The following is a 19,072-nucleotide window of genomic DNA, read 5'->3' as shown; positions in this document are numbered from 1 at the left end:
CAGAGCTCGTCACTACACTTCCACCCGATCCGCCATCTTTTTCCGGAAGTGTGTGTTGTATTTTTTAATATTAATTTTACTTTTCTAAAAAACTTTACCTTTCCAAGAATAAATTTTCCTGTTAATCATTAGCTTTGAAGTCTTAGGTAAGTTTTTTAAGTGTTTTTAGTTCCATTTACCAATTGAAGATGGGAATAACATTTTGTTTGTCATGAAGACTAGAGTTGACGGAATTAAAAATTTAGTTAATACTTTTAAACCCATAATGCACTCCAGTGTTTAGTGCATTCTAACTCAACAAACTTTGTAGAACAGACTAGAATTTTCCCGTAGGGTTTCCCAGACTGTAAATCTTTATTTCTCCCATGGAATGACTGGTGGGTTAAAACTGCCTGCCTTTCCATTAGCAGCTAGCACTTAACCACTGTGCCAACAGAGCTACTTACCATATATGCTCAAAAAAATTAATATTACACCTGAAAACACATTCCCCATTTCCCTCTCAGGAGAGAATTAATAAGATAGAAATTATATAGAAATCCCAAACCACTTTAAATTATAAAATTATTATAAATGACTACATAATGTATAAACATTAAAACTTTGGCCGGTTCTAATTGATCAGATTTTTATTGATTGGATTAAATCAAGTTTCCATTGGAGGAGATGGATGCTGAGTGAGGACTCTGTAGAGTTAGCTCTGTTATTGCTGTGTATCCAGTTTACTTAGACTCCATTCATAAAACTGGAGTATTGAAGTAAAGGATATCTTAAGTGTCTCCCTGTTCTAAGATTCTCTGAAACATACAGTAGCCTTTCTAGCATAGGAACTAGTGTGGTATGTTGGTGCAGAGCTTGCATTCTGGGTCAGAAAGACTTGAGTTCATATTTTTGTTAATCAATAGTATCAGTTGTATGACTTAGGGCATCTTATTTGATCAACTCTACCTCAGTGGGTTAAGGAGCTCTGGTAGCGTAGTGGTTACAAATCGGGCTGCAAACCTTAAGGTTAGCAGTTCAAAACTATCAGCCGCTCTGTGGGAGAAAGATGAGACTTTCTGCTCCCATAAAGATTTACAGCCTCAGAAACCCTGTACAGGGTCGCTATGTGTTGCAACCGACCCGACGGCACTTAACAACAACAACCTCAGTGGATTAATGTGCCAGACTGCAAAGGCATTTGAACTACAAGGTTGGTGGTTCAAGCTCACCAGTCACTCCTTGGAAACCCTGTACAGAGTCACTATGGGTCGGAACCAACTTAACGGCACTTAACAACAACAACATAATATAATAGACTAAAGTTAAAGGGTTATTGTGAAGATTAAATAATGTTTAACTGATGCCTGACACTTTTCAGGCATTCTGAACATGTTCAGTCATTTTTTAAAATGCTATTGAAATTTTGAATAAAGTTACTAAAACATTTATAGTAGTATTTTATTTTCAAATCTTTCTAAGAGTAAATTAAAAAAAATTCTTTAGTGTAGTCTGAGCCATGGAATCACTAGGAAATGCCAATAAATTTATTTCTTAAAAAATTTATAGATTTACTTACAAAGTTACAGATCTCTATGGCTTGGCATTGTAGAAGCAGCACTGGACTGCGAACCACAAGGTCAGCAGTTCAAACACACCAACTGCTCTTTGGCAATCCCATGCAGGATTACTATGAATTGGAACCAACTTGATGGCACTTAACAAAAACAACAATTACAATATTAATTAGTGAGCAAGTAAAATAAAATTATTATTAATCTTATTCTAGAAAATGTGATATTATCAGCATAAAAAAGAAAATGAGACTATTATTAAGCAAAGAATTAAATTGATTTGCTCAAATACTCAAAATGATGTAAAGTACTGTTGAGTCAATTCCAACTCATAGCAACCCTGTATAGTGCTTCAGAGGAGCAGCTGGTAGGTTTAAACTTACGGTTAGCAGTCCAGTGCTTATCCTACAGTGTTGTTGTTAGGTGCCATCGAGTCGGTACCGACCCATAGCGACCTTATGCACAGCAGAACAAAACAGTGCCAGATCCTAAGCCAACCTCCTTATCGTTGCCGCGCGTAAGCCCCTTGATGCTGTCAATTTGCCAATCCATCTCTCTGGGGGTCTTCCTCTTTTTCTCTGACCCTTCACCTTACCAAACATGGTTTCCTTCTCCAGTGACTGGTCCCTTCCGACAATATGTCCGAAGGATGAGAGACAAAGTTTGGCCATCCTGACCTCCAAGGAGCACTCTGGCTGCATTTCTTCCAAAACAGATCTATTGGTTCTTTTGGCAGCCCATGACACTTTCAATATTCTCTCCACCATAACTCAAATGCATCAGTTCTTCTATGATCTTCTTTATTCACTGTCTAGCTTTCGCATGCATATGAGGTTATTGAAAATACCATGGCTTGGGTCAGGAGCATCTTAGTCCTCAAGCTGACATCTTTGCTCTTCAACACTTTCAAAAGGTCTTGTGCAGCAGATTTGCCTAATGCAATACGTTGTTTGATTTTTTTGACTGCTGCTTCTGTGAGTTTTGATAGTTGATCCAAGAAGAATGAAGTCCTTTGAATGTAAAACTAATGTTCTCCCATGTAAACTATCACATGATTCACAATAAAACATTAAAAAAAAAAAAAAAAGTCCTTGACAACTTCAATCTTTTCTCCATTGATAAGAATGTTGTTTATTGGACCAGTGGTGTGGATTTTTGTTTTCTTGGCATTGAGATGCAAGCCATACCGAAGGCTGTGCTCTTTGATGTTCATGGACAAATGTTTTAAGTCCTCTTCACTTTCAGCAAGAAAGGTTTTATCATCTGCATATCGCAGGTTGTTAATGAGTCTTCCTCCAATCCTGATGCCACCTTATTTTTCACATAACCCAGCTTCTCAGATTATTTGCTCAGCATACAGGTTGAATAAGTATGGTGAAAGAATACAACCCTGTCGTACACCTTTCTTAATACTGTACCACACCAAAATGGTGTAGTAAAGATAAATCTTCTAGGACCAAAATATAAAAGTGTTGGAACATGTTGAAGGAATGTTGTAGGACATTTTGGGTTATTTTAGGGGACCTTACATTAAATTGAAGGAGCCTATCTTGGTGTGGTGCAAAGCCATTTGAACTGCATGGTTGGCAATTCAAGCTAACCAACTACTCCTTGGAAATCCTATACAGGGTCACTATGGGTTGGAATCAACTCGCAGCACTTAACAACAACAACAATGGTCTATCACAACTCAACAACAGTATTGGTTATAGTCTGGCAATGTCAAGCAACTCAAACACGATTCTAAAGAGTTTTATTGGTGATTGACTCCTACTTTTTTATGACTATGAAGGACTATGTCTGTGGTATTGTGCCAAGTTGGTAAAACCTTATTAAGACAGATACCATCTAAAAGAGTACATCTATGTTACCAAATTGGAGTCCTGGTGTGGCACTGTAGGATAAGCACAACCCACTAGCCACTCTTAGGAAACCCTCTTGTTGTTAAGTGCCATTCAGTTGGTTCCAACCTTGTAGAGTGATCCTGTAGAGGGTTTCCAAGGAGCAGCTGGTAAGCTTGAACTGCCAACTTTGTGGTTCAAATGGTCTTTGCAGTCCAGCACAATAACCCACAGTACCACATCAGGAAACCCTATACGGAGTCGCTATTAGTAGGAACAGACTCAATGACACTTGACAATAACAAAAATTGTTACCAAATTAATATTAAATGATAATACTGAAGGCCTGCTAAAAGGAGACCACCTGGCTCAGCGGTTAAGTGCTCAGCTGCTAATTGAGAGGTCGGTAGTTTGAAGCCACCAGCCATTCCCAGGGAGAAAAATATGGAAGAAAAAAAATCTGCTTCCATAAAGATTGTTGTTGTTGTTATTAAGTCAGTTCTGACTTATAGCAGCCCTGTGTAGGGTTTCTGAGGAGCGGCTGATGAGTTTGAACTGCTAAGCTTGCGGTTTAACCAGACGTGTGGTCCGGTGCTTATACTCTAGTGCCACAGCGGGACTCCTCCTTGGAATCATCATGGCGCACTTCAGCTCTTTATTATAGGGTCATTATGAAGTAGAATCAAATCGACAGCAATGGGTTGCTGTTGCTGTTAAGTGCCATCAAGTCAATTATGACTGATAGAGATTCTGTATAGGGTTTCCAAGGAACAATTGCTAACATTGTGAATAGCAGTCCAGTGCTTATTTTACAGGGCTACACCAGTATGGCAATAACTTGTTGTTAAGTACAGTGGAGTCAGTTCCAACCCACAGCAACCCTGTATAAGGTTTCCGACGCCGAAAGTCATTCTGGAAGCAGAAAGCCTCATCTTTCTGATGTGGAGCAGCTGGTGGTCTTGAACTGTCGACCCGACCTTGTGTTTAGCAGTCCAGTGCCTATTCAATGGAGTCATGGCAGTGGGAAAGGCCTACTATAGTCCCTGAGTAACATAAGCAATATTCAATTGGCCTGCTAACCTGAAGGTTAGAAGTTCAAACCCATCCACTGATACCATGGAAAAAATGGTAACAGCCAAGAAAACCCTAGGGAGTAGTTCTCCTCTGTAGGACATGAAGTGTAATCAGCTCTACAGCAGTAAGTTTATGTGCTTGTGTGTGTGTGTGTGTGTGTGTGTGTGGCGCTGTAGGATAAGTACTGGATTGCTAACCGCAAAGTCGGTGGTTCACACCACCAGCTGATCCTTGAAAACCCTCTATAGGGTTGCTCTGAGTTGGGACTGAGTTTATGACACTTAACATCAACAGGATACGTACTGGACTGCTAACCACAATATTGTTATGCTGTTGTTAAGTCTGTTCTGACTCACAGCAACCCTGTATAGGGTTTCCAAGGAACTTTTGGTTAGAAGTCCAGTGCTTGTCTGACATCACCACACCAGGATTCTACCACAAGTTTGGCAATTCTTCAAAGCTTTCTGCTACCATAAAGATTTATAGCCTGCAAAACCCTACATAGGGTCACTATGATTAGGGATCAACTAGTTGGTAGTGGGTTTGTTTTTCAGGTTTTGGTTTTACTAAGTCAAGAGTTCTTCTGACAACAGTTTGAATATTGTGATACAATTTAATGTAAACTTTATGATTTGAAGAGGACTTTTAAAACTTGATTTCTTATCTTATTTTTTAATATGTTGTGTTTGGGAGAATACTTTGGCAAAGCTCTCTGCCATATTTTAGTCTTATGAATTGATGTCCAGGAGAATAATTTATCAAAAATAGGTGTATAATAAACAAATGATGGATATTATTCCTGTTAATGATCATTTCTCTGCAGTTGAAATAATTCACAAGAAAATGTTATATATGCAGCAAATATTTTAATACAAAAATGAAAGTTATGTTTTATTAAATGATGTTTTCATCTTTTTCTGCATATATTTGGGTTGAATCCTGCAGGGTATTCCTGTTATTCACAGATTGCAGCTGGTTGATGATGTCTTTTCCTTGTCTCGGTGAGTGTATTTTCTTCTCTGGTTGTTTTAGAGGTCACTATAGCAATAATAGCTTCATCATTATGAAATTTGTTCTTTACTATATGCAGGCGATAACTTATGAAGATGAAGACCAAATTCAGTGACTATGTTACTAGATTAAGCTAGTAACATAGAGTTTCTGGAAATAAATAGACTGTTGATATTTTAAAGTGATTTTTGTTACCCAAGGTTGATGGCTATGGATGTTGTTTTAATAAGATCTGATCTGTTTATTAATATGTTGTAAATTATTAATTTTATTTATATTAGGTTTGTTCAGTATTAACAATGCTGCTAAGTATTTTGGCTTGTAAATAAATATTTGTTCAGAGTTCAATTTTTCCAACAATAAAAATGAAGAAGTATATGTAAAGAATTATTCAATGTGTTCTCTTTCTTTTGCTTGTCATATTTCTTGAATGCCTACTTATTTAATCCTTACTTGTACCTCCCTGACCTGCTGTACATTTTCTTTCCCATTACTTTGCTGATATTCCTCAAGACTTTTAAAACCATTGATACCATTCTCCTGAAAACTTCCATTTTGGCTTCCTGAGACATGGATATGCAAGTCTGGTTCTCTTCTTGCTGCTGTGAGCATCTTCAAGACCAGTAATGGCTCTGTTATTTTCCTCTTTCATTTTTCCTATGACTAATTTATTCATTCTTATGGCTTCAACGATCACTTTATTATGTACCTGTATAGTGCCCAGAAGATATAAAGAATTTAATAAATGGTTGTGGAAGAAAATATTGATGACTTTTAAATCTACATCCCTACTTATCTTTCCTTCTGCCTTCAGCTTATGCTCTGGGTTTCTCCTGAACAATTTTTCTCTTTGTCAAAGACACCATTATTCTTTCAAGTAATCAAACTGGAAACATCAGAGATGTCCTTGACTCCTCCTCCTCTCTCCATTTTTCATGCTCATCCAATATCTTATCCATCCATTTTTGGTAATATCTTTTGAATTTTCACCTTACTTACTAGCCCCACCATTTCCACACTAACCAAAGCTTCCATTATCTTTTGCCTAGCCTATTGCATTATCCTCCTCTAGTGCCTTTGGATTTGTTTAATTACCCAGAGTACATTCATTAAACCTAAACTCTTCAACCTAACATTCAAGGCATTCCATAGTTTTGAATCACCTTAATTACTAGCGCTCACCTCTCACTTATATATAAAATAAAACACTTGATTCTGTTAGCATGGTCTGTCCATCACACTCATTCCCACTTTATCTTTCTTATCCAGGCTACCTTTTCTTTCTCCCTACTTATATCAATCTACCACCTTTCATTGTCCTTCTTAAGTTCCTTCTCCATGAAGCCTTTTCAGACTTCTCCATCACATGTGTAGAGTTCCTTTTTTTTTACTACTTTGCTGTATTCATTGCATTTTTTTAGGGTCTTTATTAACAACTTCTTATGCATAAATCTCAGCTTCTCATTGAAGTAATAAGATCTTCATTGGTAGGCAAGACTAATGTTGTATATCTTAGTTTATGTTCCTACCAGTAACCAGAAGATTGTTAGAAGAGACTAACTTTCATTTAATACTTGTTTAATGAAAATTATATTCTCATAAGGATGCATAACAAATTAACAAATTTTCTATTTCCCAATAATCAGTCCAACATTTGGCCTTGATTGTTAATAGCTCCCAAGAATTTGGGTACTTGGATACACTAAACTGAAATAGAAAGCCTTTCAACATAGTTAGTGTTCCTTTTCTTCAATACGATGGGGCTGTTACCCTCTAGCTTCCTGATTTGTTCACATACCGTGACTGAAGTCAGGCATTAAATCATGGAGCAAATATGGAAAGTGTACAAATCATTGATCCAGTGGAAATTTGTTGAGTGTGTATGTGTTTAAACCAAACAGAAACAATTATATTGAGATTGAAACAGCACTTGATATAACCAAGTACCTCGCTGAAGAAGATGAAATCATAGTATGGCATGCAGTCTTGGCAAATCTGGTAACCAGGGATCTTATATATGATGTGAACCACTATGATATATACCCATTATTAAAGGTAATTTCATTCTGTTATGTGATTAAAAATTAAACCTTTTCCTCTTTCCGTATTCTAGCCAGCACCTGTAAGACAGGTCTTTGTTGAAGTAAAATTCCACTAGTTCCTCATATATCCATTTTCTATATTCAAATAATAGCTAATTATTCTTGAAAGAAAGTATCTTTGTTATAGACCTGGCATAGGAGATGAGTATGTGAGAAGTTTGGAAAGGTATTTCTTTATAGGTGAAATGACAGTGTGCCCTAAGAAACAAAAAGTGGACGAAAATGGTTTTTGGTTTTTTTTAAATTTGTTTAAAGAAAAGGGTAGTGTTTATTAACAACTATTTCCTTAGAGTTTGTTTAACAGAATGCTGTTTAATAACCCTATGTTCATAATTGAAATAGTCTGATCAACAGCAACAGCACTTAAAACCAGAGAGATTTATTTCAGAAAGACTACAAGTTTTGAAGGTGCTCTTGAGGTTCTCAAGATAGAAATGAGAAATAAAGAATGAAGAAATGACATACCACTATAATTGAATATAACTACTACCATAAAGATTTACAGCCTTGGAAACCCTATGCAGGGTCACTATGAGTCGGAACCGACTCCACGGCACATAACAACATATATATATATATATATATATGTATATATATGGAAGGAAGTTCCACTATTAGAGTTTAAATTGTGATCATAAGGAAGATGGCAAAACTAAAATGAAGGAAAATCTAGGGAGCAACTTTGGAAATATTAGAGGCCACAAATAACCCTGAACACATGTGAGGTGATAATTCCAGATGAGTTTCTAGTTCAGTCTGAGAGTGAAGTGACTAATGTCTAAGGGTTCCAGAGTTTTCTTTCCTAATGTCCAAAGTGTTCATGGAAACTGAGTTGACCATGGGGATGGTCACACATTAAAGGTGACATTTAAACCTTTGTGGGATTGAGTTAGCTCACAGAATATCTGATAGCTGGTTTTTGGTTCCTGGTGGCACAGTGGGTTAAGCACTCAGCTGCTAACCAAAAAGTCAGAAATTTGAACCCAGCAGCCACTCCATGTGATAACGATGAAGCAGTTGGCTCCTATAAAGATTAACAATCTTGGAAATTCTATTGGGGTAGTTCTGCTTAAGTTCTATAGTGTTGCTATGAGTTGAAATCAACTGTACGACAGCAGATTGTGGGTTCCGGGTAAAGAAGTAAACACCAGTAATATTTATTATCAAATAATTTCAATGAATAACATCTAGTTTGTTCTAAGAGATATACTCATAAAGGTATGACTTTTATAGTATTATTTACCAACTGATAGCTAAATTGAAGAAACTTTTTCTCAGACCTAGAATACATTTAAAGTTGAGTGCTTGAACTTGTCCAAGGTGTAAATAAATTATTTTCTTGAAGGTGTATATATATATATACAGTTGTTATTAAGTGCCATCGAGTTGGTTCCAACTCGTAGCAACCCTATATGAGCAGTTGATGAGCTTGAACCGTTGATCTTGTGGTGCAAACTGATATTGCAGTCCAGTGCATTAACGTGCAGCACCACACCAGGATATATATATTTATTTTAGAAAGTTTAATATATTTGTTTCTATTTTGAAAACACTTGAAATGCTTGGGGTGCTATTAAATGATGATAAAGGTAGTTCTCAATTATGACTGGATTCTGTTCCCACAATTCCATAAGTTGATTCTAATGTAAGTCAAAGACTTCATTTTTAAGATCAATTTTCATTATTATTGCTTTTCATTGTCAGTATCTTTATAAATCTGATCTTTCTGAGAATGATAACATCATCAAATTACATACTGCAACATTATACATAGTGCATATTACTACTAATGTTCTGACTCATGGAGATCATGTATAGGGTTTCCAAGGAGTGACTTATAGGTTTTAACTGCCGGCCTTGCAGTTCAAGCCGACTTTGAGGTCCAGTCCTTAATCTACAGCACCACACCAGGACTCCTTACTAACAATTGTTGTCAAGTGCTGTCGAGTTGGTTCCAACACATAGAGACACTGTATAGGGTTTCTAAGGAGCAGCTGGTGAGCTTGAACCACCAACCTTACAGTTCAAACCAACTATTGCAATCCAGTGCGTTAACCCACAGTGCCACACCAGGACTCCATTTACTAACAATAGATGTACCAAAAAAAAAAAAAAAAAGGATGGTTTTAAGTGTGGTTCATCATAACATAAATATGTTGTAAGTCGTCAGGGACTACCTGTAATAAACTAATCTTTATTAAGTCGTTAGCACATGACAAGCAGTGTGGCTTATGTATTTATGGCTTATGTATTTATTTTTCTTAATACTCACAATGTTGTTTTTGTTGTTAAGTACTGTCAAGTTGAATCTGACTCATAGTGACACTGTATAGGGTTTCCAAGGAGCAGCTGGTAGATGTGAACTGCTGACCTTGTGATCAGTGCTTATCCTACAGCACCGCATCACAACTGCATTAGAAGTATTATTGTAAACTTCATTTTACTTGAGAGAAAACTGAACCTAGAGAGGTTAAAATATAAACTAGTTGCACATTTAATAACAAAGATCACTTCCACAGAAATAACTGCCACTTCTTTATTAATGTCCTTCCTGGTATAGAGAAATACAGTGCAAATTCAATGTTGTGAGCCAAAAGTAACAGTATACTTTTTTTAAAATTGTTTATAGAAATATCTATTAAAGAGACTTAACTCAATATGGAATATTTATTCAGCCATCATTCGTGAAAACATGGCAGCATTGCAAGATGACTATTTAGCCCTGTAAGTATTTTTTCAGTAACGATAACTGAATAAAATTATTTATGTTAGTAGCTTTCCAGGTTCACAAAATAAATATTAATACTTATAATTCATTGAAGGATTTCTGGTGGTGCTGTAGAATATTCAGTGGACTGCTAACCACAAGGTCTGCAGTTCAAACTCACCAGCCACTCCATAATGGAAAAATGAGGCTTTCTGTTCCTGCAAAGATTTACAGCCTTAGAAACCCTATGCACTCACTATGAGTCAAAATCCTTTCAATGGCAATGAGTTTGGTTTTGGTTTGGTATAATTCATTGATATGCTATTTGAGAACAGTAGCTTTGATATTGGTGGGCTACATGTATTCTAATAGGAGATAATAGTTTAAGATCTTAATTTACATGCAAAGACACATATAGTAAACAAGGGAGGTTATATCTCTATTTCTCAAATCTTAGGCTACTGGATGAAATTCTAAGTGAATTCTATTATTGGTGAAGGGTTGTGCTAAGCAAAGACAACATATAATAATGAATTGAAGGACCTGGGAAGACCACAGGGGATAAAAGTCCTCTTGGCATTTTATTAGTAACAAGACTTCTATCACAATGGAAATCTGATAGGAAAGACTGAAATATAACAACTGTTTTTGTGTAATGACTTTCAGATTATTGGTTTGATGAGGGGTGTAAACACATTTTCTTTTTGACTTTTTATTGTGAATTGAGTGAAGATTTACAGAGCAAATCATCAGTTTTACATTCAACAAATCATACACTTCATTTCATTTCAATGATTGCAATTGCCTCATGTAACGTCACTTGTCCCACTCCCTCCCTTTTTTATTTTTTGTTAACATTGCCTCCTTCTTTCCCAACCTTTCTGGACTTTGTTCTTGGGTGAATGCTGCCCTTTAGATCTCAAATAATAAACCGTTCTATGGTATGCATACCTCACTAGGAGTTCTGGTGGAGCACTGAGGTTTAATGCACTGGGCTGCAAAGTCAGTTTGAACCACAATGTCAGCTGTTCAAGTTCTCCAGCTGCTCCTCAGAAACCCAACAGGGTCACTGTGAGTCTGAACTGACTTGAAAGCAGGCACTTAACAATAACAACAAACAGCATACCTCACTAGTGTTGTTGTTTTTCTATAAACCTATCTGTTGATTGGATGAAAATTGAGCCAGGGAAGTGAATTCCATTCCAGACCTCAAGGGTGACCAAGGGGCATAGTTTTGTGGTTTTATCCTTCTGTATCTGACCAGTAAGTCTAGTCTTTTTTATGATTTTGAGTTTTGCCCTACATTGTCTCCTATTATATCCAGAACTTTATAATGTGACAGCACTTTGAAAGCAGTTTGTAGTGGTATCAGGGCACCATCCAGTCCTTAGGTTATAGAGAGATCTTCACATGGTTCATTAATCTATTGGACTAATTGTTTCCAAATGACTTCATCACTTTTCTTTCTTCCATACAGGGAGTGACCAATAGTTGTACCTTAGATGGCCATTCATGAGCTTTTAAGATCCCAGTCACTACTCACCAGAGTAGGATGTAGAACTTTGTCTTTGTGGACTCTGTTATGCCATTTGACCATGGTTTCCTGCAAGACTATGGTTCTGAGCCTCCAGGCTCAACAACTCATTCCCTCAAGGAATTTGGTAATATCTAAAAAGTTTCAGAAATATTCTACCACATTCATGGATATGTTTGTAGCAAAGATAAATACCCATGTACAAATGTCTTCTATCAAACCTTTATATGGTGGTGGTGGTTATGTGCCTTGGAGTCAGTTTCGACTCATATCGACGCTGTACAGGGTTTCCGAGGCTATAACTCTTTACAGGAGCAGAAAGCCTCACCTTTCTCCCGTGGAAGAGTTGGTAGCTTTAAACTGCTGACCTTGGGTTCGCAGCCCAATTCGTAACCACTATGCTACCAGAGCTCCTTAAACCTTTACATACACACACACACACATGTATATGTATATATTCCCACTTCCTCCTACAACCCATTCCACCTATGTGTCTATCCATATATCTACCTGTTGTTGTTAATTACCTTCATATCAATTCAGACTCATAGTGATCCTGTATAGGGTTTCTGAGGTGTGACTGGTGCGTTTAAACCTGACTTTGCAGTGAGCGGTCCAGTGCTTATTATCTTACAGCACCACACCAGGATGTGACATAGATAGCAATTATTATAGGATTATGACACTGTAGGTTAATGTACTGGCCTGAAAAGTTGGTTTGAACTGCAAAGTTGGTTTGAATTGCAAGGCCGGCAGTTCAAGCTCACCAGATGCTCCTCAGAAACCCTATACGGGATCGCTATGGGTCAGAACTGACTCACAGGCACTTAACAACAACAAACAAATATATAAAACAGTATTTACCTCTGTTGCCTTAAACTCTTGCACTCCTCTGTTTTCTCCTGTCCCCATCATTCTTTTGCCAACCTCCCTCTTACTGTGTATTACCTCCTCTTTCTCCCAAGTTAACCCATATCTACCCTCTAGCCAGAATCATGTTTTATTGATCTAAAAATGAGGTGAAATTCCAAGTGGACCTGGTAGTATTGGTGGCTTCTCTGTGACTCAACATACATATTGTAGGCTGGGCTTCTAGGTGTAGCAGGGAATTTGTAGCCAACAAAACTCTAGAACTTAAATCTACAAGTTCTTTCTGGTTCACACCAAACTTGAATTAATTAGCCAAATGAGAAGTACAAAATTTGCAAAATGTGATTTTCCCTCTCAAGAAAATCCTTCCAAGGAGGGAGAAATTTTAGTACCAAGGAATAAGGTTTCTAATGCCTGGGAGGGTGTAGAATTAAATGGACAAGTAGGTAGAAGACATGAGGACTAGATGGTAGAGTAGTGGGTAGGCAGGTTGTGAAAAGAGTTGTTGTTGTTGTTGTTGTCAGGTGCCATCGAGTCGGAACCGACTCATATCGACTCCATGCAAAGAGTGGAAAAGTGAAAATGTGCTCAATCAGAGCATTCATATTTTAACCAGCCACATTCTCCATTCTCCTCAATTTGACATAAATGGCTTTACTTTATGTTTGTAGTATCCCAGGACCAGTTCTCAGCACAAATATTGGGCAGTTAGCACTTCCACAGAAGTGCATCTTGCTACAGCTACCTTAGGGTTGAGACGGGAGGGGAGAGCAACTTTGTAATTGAAGCTCCCGAAGTGTCTCAGAGGACCTCCACTTCTGCTCTAGGTCAGACCAGCTAGTTGAAATTGGAGGGTGGAACAATGGGGATTTTACTCTTGATTTTTCTTATGGCCAGCTTAGGTTTCTTTATCTGCGACACAGTGCAAACACGCATTATCTGGACACTTTATTACTCCTCATTCTATTCTTTTCTTTTGAACTTACTTTGTTTGGCTCATAACACAAGCACTTGATCAGCTATAAAAACAAAACAAAATAATTAAAATTAAAGTCTCTCTCTCTCTCTCTCTCTTTTTTTTTTTTTCTGGACATAAACTTGACAGCCAGAAAGAAACAAGGACAAAGCAGAAGCTTCCAAAGGGGGAAGGTACACTGTTGTAGGGGAGAAATAAGCTTTTCCTTCTCTTTTGCTTTTTAAGAAATTTTAAGTTTTACGTGCATTATATCAGATTCTCTAACATCATGTTTTAAAATCCATAAGGCAATTACTGTAAAAAGAAGTAAAAATAAATTGACCACATATGTGGAGTGTATTTACACTCATTTGTGTTTGATGGAGATGGAGGATGGCAGTAATGTATTTCTAACTTTCAAAAAATACCAGACCCAGGAGTCTTTTGGTGCCCCAGAGCCTTTCAGCAAATATTTCTCTGAATCATAAATATATTTGCCATCTATAAAAGGGATTTAAAAAAAAAACAAAAAAAAGAAAACCTGGTATTATTAGAATGTTGTTTTGAATACCCATTCTTGGAGGCAGAGAAAATAAATGTAGTTATGCAAAATAAACTGCTTTTCTTTTACTTTTCTTGTAAGCATATCACTGGAGAAACTTTTCAAAACTGCATGTTGGTTGGGCCTTGAAGACTGTCTACAGTTATCAAGAGAACTCTTCATAAAATGGATAAACCATCCAGAAAATGAGTAAGAGTAATATTGTAATGTCCTTGTTTCTGTCCTATTTCAGTACCAACAATTTATATTTCTAATGCTCTCACTCTGGGATTAATCATTCTGCTTTTACTTTCTGTCTCCTTTTCTTTTCAAATCGTTGTTTTTGAAATAATTTTCCAATAAAGATCTATGCATGACCTTAGAAGATTAGAATGTATATTCACCCAGTACTTTCCATTGCCAATGCATTTTCCAGTAAGTACTTACTGTAAATCTCTGTGTTTGTATAATCTTACAGAGGTTCTTCTTCATAATTTTTGTTATTGTTAGACTTTTAAGTCCATCAGTAAATGTCTCCCTGAGTGCTGAGATTATGACTCTGCCATTTTGTTTTATTATCTCTAATATATTATCTCCAATGGACTTTTAGGAAATGCAAATAATGCGATATAAGACCAAATTGAATAATGAGATACAAGATCAAACTGGATTATTAACACACACACACTGGTTATATAATTCCGAAGCACTAATCCTTTAAAACTCCTTAATTTTGAAATTGATGTATTGATCTCTTCTCCTGGTATTAGTGCTAATGACAATTGCCATTCTAGATTTTTACTTTTGATTCTTATATTTGAGATCTCACATTTTTTTTTTCTAGATTTTATTTTCAAGTATATGAAAAGACAGATAAGCATGTAACTACTATGAGAGATATCATTGCATGTTATGCCTTGCAGAATACCTTATCCAATTAAGAGTGTGGTCTTATGTTATGGCATTGCCTTGGGAAATGATAAAGAATGGGACTTTTTGTTAAATATCTACACTAATCAAACCAAGGACGAAGAAAGAAGTCAACTTGCTTATGCTATGAGCTGCAATAAAGACCCATGGATACTTAATAGGTGATTATGACCAACTTACCTTGAATGTTCCTGGGGTAGAAATGTAGTTAATAAACTAAAGGAATAAAAACAAAAAAAGAGCTTAAACAATGCATATTTATGCATTACTTGCTTAGAAACTCAGGATTTTATTTCTGTGTACTTAATTCCCTGTTAACTCACATTTTATATTTTAGAACTTACTTATTTTTTAAATGCACTCTTGCAGATACCTGGAATATGCCATTACTACATTTCCATTTAATTTTAATGAAACAAATATAATCAATATTGTGGCAGCATCTGAAGTTGGCCGATACATTGCAAAGGACTTTTTAGTCAATAATTGGCAAGCTGTGAGAGAAAGGTAAGCAGGAAATGAAGATCTCTATTTCCTTTAAGTCTCTGGAAGCTCCATCTGACTGGGTAGGTCACAAAAGTCCTTTGTGTCGTGATTTTTTTGCATTTGTTTCACCACAATCTGTTTGTGTTACAGAAGACAGGGGTACTTAACCACCTCAGTTTTGACTTTCTGTGTGAAAATAGATTTGCATGTTTATTTGCCTCCATTTTCCCAGTGTGTACACTAAGGAGTTTGTCTTAAGAAACACAGATTAGAGCATGTCACATTTTTTTTGTATGAGTGTACACCTCCCATTCATTTATTTTGTGAAGTACATCACCATATCTTTAATAAACAATGTTGAAGAGATGCTCACAGTCATTAGCTATGGTGGTTGTGTGCTGTGGAGGCAGTTCCAACTCACAGTGAACTTGTATAGGATTTCCAAGGCTGTAAATCTTTACAGATGCTGAAAATTTGATCTTTCTCCCATGGAGCGGCTGGCTGGTAGATTTGAACTGATAACCTTATGGTTATCACCCCAACTTGTAACCCACTACACTACCAGAGATCCTTCATTAGCCATTGTTGTTGTTAAGTGCCGTTGAGTTTGTTCCAATCATAACAACTGTTTCCATGGACCAGCTGGTGGGTTTGAACTGCTGACCTTGTGATTCTCAGTTCAGTGCTTATCCAACTGCACCACATCGTGAGTCCTTTTATTAGCTATTGTTGTTGTTGTTAAGTGCTGCTGAGTCAGTTCCGAATCATAGTGATACTGTTTCCAGGGAGCAGCTGGTGAATTTGAACCACCCACCTTGATCTTCAAACTGACCTTGTGGGCCAGCAGATTATCCCACAGTGCCACACTAGCCATTGTTGTTGTTGTTAAGTGCTGTTGAGTGAGTTCCAACCCATAGTGCCCCTGTATATGGTTTCTAAAGAGCAACTGGTGAGTTTGAACCGCCAACCTTGTGATTCAAATTGACTTTGAGGTCAAATGCTTATTCTGTGGTGCCTCACCAGGACTTGCTACCCATTGTTGTTGTTGGTAAGCGCCATTGAGTCAATTCAGACTCATAATGACCCTATATAGGGTTTCTGAGGAGAGGCTGATGGGTTTGAACAGCCAACCTTGCTGTTCACATCAACCTTGAAGTCCAGTGCATTATCCTGCAACACTACACCAGGACTCTAGCCATTAGAGAGATGTAAATTAAAAGTACAATGAGATACAATCTCACCCCTGCAAAAATTACACTGATATGGAAAAAATCCCTGAAAGCAACAAATTCTGATGAGGTTCTGAGGAGACTGGAACTTGTCTTAGCTATCTAATGCTGTTACAACAGAAATACCACAGTGGATGACTTTAACAAACAGCTGTAATAGAAGTTTATTCTCTTACGTTTTAGGAGGCTAGAAGGCTGAATTCAGGGTGTCAGCTCTTGGAGAAGGCTTTCTCTCTCTGTTGACTCTGAAAGAAGGTCCTCGTCTATTTTCAACATCTATGGGCCCAGCATTCCTTAGAGATATCCTTGTGTCCTGGTATCAATCTTCCCCTTGAACTAAGCACAGGGAGTAGAGTGCATCCTTTGGACCCAGTGCTCCCCGAGTCATTCCTTGTACACTTTACTCCCTGTTCTTTTTTTCTTGGTAGTAGTGAGGTTCCCTCCTTCTGCTTGCTTCTCTTTTCTATTATCTCTTGTATGATAAAAGACAATGCAGGCCACACCTCAGCAAAACTCCCCTTACATCAGATCAGGGCTGTGCATGAGTATGAGTGTCACATCCCACCCCACCTAATTCCCTTACAACTGATGGGGTTACATCCTCTTACATCAGATCACATCATGGTTCTGATTATTACATGACTGTCAAATCACATTATTACATGACTGTCAAATCACATTATTACACGACTGTCAAATAACATCATTTATTACATAACTGACAAACCACTGAGAATCATGACCCAGCCAAATCAACATATATTTGCTGGTGGAGGTTGGTAGGAGTTGTATGCCATAGAGTCAGTTCTGACTCATAGTGACCCTTTAGGATTTTCCCAGGAGTGACTGGTGGGTTTGAACTGCCAATCTTGCTGTTAACAGCCCAGTTAATAATCCACTACACTAATTTATTTTGGGGGATACAATTCCATCCATGACATAACTCTTATAAACGGCTGGTGAGATTGTAAAATGGTACAACCACTAAGGAAAATATTATGATACTTCCTCAAAAAAGCCAGAAATACAAATATCATATGATCCAGAAATCCCACTCTTAAAGAAATATGAGTAGTGACATGAATAGACGTATACACACCCATGATCATAGCCAAATGCTCTGGCAGCGTAGTGGGTTGTGTGTTGGGCTGCTAACTGCAAAGGTCAGTGGCTCAAATCTACCAGCCACTCTGTGGAAGAAAGATAATGCTTTTCTGCTCCCATAAAAATTTACTACCTTGGAAACTCTATACAGAGTTGCTATGAGTCAGAACTGACTCAAAGGACACTAATCACCACTACCATAATCATTGCAGTGTATTCACAAGAGCAAAAAGATGGAAACAACCAATGTGATCATCAACAAATGAGTGAATAAACAAAATGTGATACATGTGTATAATGAAATACTATGCAATGATAGGAGTCCTGGTGTGGCGCTGTGGGTTAATGCGCCAGACTGCAAAGCCATTTGAACTGCAAGGTCGGTGGTTCAAGCTCACTAGCTGCTCCTCAGAAACCCTATACAGGGTCACTATGGGTTGGAACCGACTTGACGGTACTTCACAACTACAACATGCAATGATAAAGAATCATGATGAGTCCATGGATGAATGTGTAGGAAATTATACAGAGTGAAATAAGACAATCATAAAAGGACAAATTTTTGATGAGCTCACTTTTATAAAAAGTTAAGAATAGGTTTATATGCAGAAAACAACATTCTTTGAAAATTACCAGGGATAGGAGGGAGAAGAAGAGAGAATCACTATCTAGACGGTGGTTTTGTTAAATACTGTCAATTTGGTTCCAACAGTTGAAGCCATTTTTGAACTCTCTTCATCAAAATTTTACTTGCATGTGATGTTAATGATATTATTTAGTGATTTCCACATTCCATTGGTTCACTTCTCCTTAGAACGGGCACAAATATGGATCTCTTCCAATCAGTTGGCTAGGTAGCTGAAAGGGAAAAAAACAACCCAGCACCGCTCATCAACCACACCGCACACCAGATAGCCCATCTAGAGACTTTTATTCAGGGTGAAGAAGAGGAAGGTGACCTCTGCCAGAGAGAGAAGGCAGCAGGCAGAAGAGAAGAGAGAAGAGAAGAGAGAGTCAACAGGAAGGGAGTGGTCTTATATATGTTCAACAGGAAGGGAGTGGTCATTGCTAAGGTGATTTAGCTCTGGCCTATCAAAAGCCATGTTGTTGTTGTTGTTGTTGTTGTTGTCAGGTG

The 19,072-nt window shown here is 37.4% G+C and overlaps 1 protein-coding gene across 1 annotated transcript in view; it reads left to right on the top strand.

The window, feature by feature from the left end:
* Positions 1-19,072, top strand: part of LOC102813960 (aminopeptidase Q-like) — a 142,564-nt gene that overhangs the window by 95,428 nt on the left and 28,064 nt on the right. Inside the window, exons 13-18 of the mRNA XM_006870527.1 lie at positions 5,414-5,469; positions 7,381-7,534; positions 10,211-10,305; positions 14,291-14,398; positions 15,112-15,279; positions 15,488-15,625. Coding sequence (XP_006870589.1) covers positions 5,414-5,469; positions 7,381-7,534; positions 10,211-10,305; positions 14,291-14,398; positions 15,112-15,279; positions 15,488-15,625 — 719 coding nt within the window. The remainder of the gene's footprint in view (positions 1-5,413; positions 5,470-7,380; positions 7,535-10,210; positions 10,306-14,290; positions 14,399-15,111; positions 15,280-15,487; positions 15,626-19,072) is intronic.

Source organism: Chrysochloris asiatica, unplaced genomic scaffold, assembly GCF_000296735.1.
Source record: "Chrysochloris asiatica unplaced genomic scaffold, ChrAsi1.0 scaffold00143, whole genome shotgun sequence".
In the NCBI taxonomy this organism is placed as follows: Eukaryota; Metazoa; Chordata; class Mammalia; order Afrosoricida; family Chrysochloridae; genus Chrysochloris; species Chrysochloris asiatica.
This window is presented reverse-complemented; position numbering and strand designations above follow the sequence as displayed.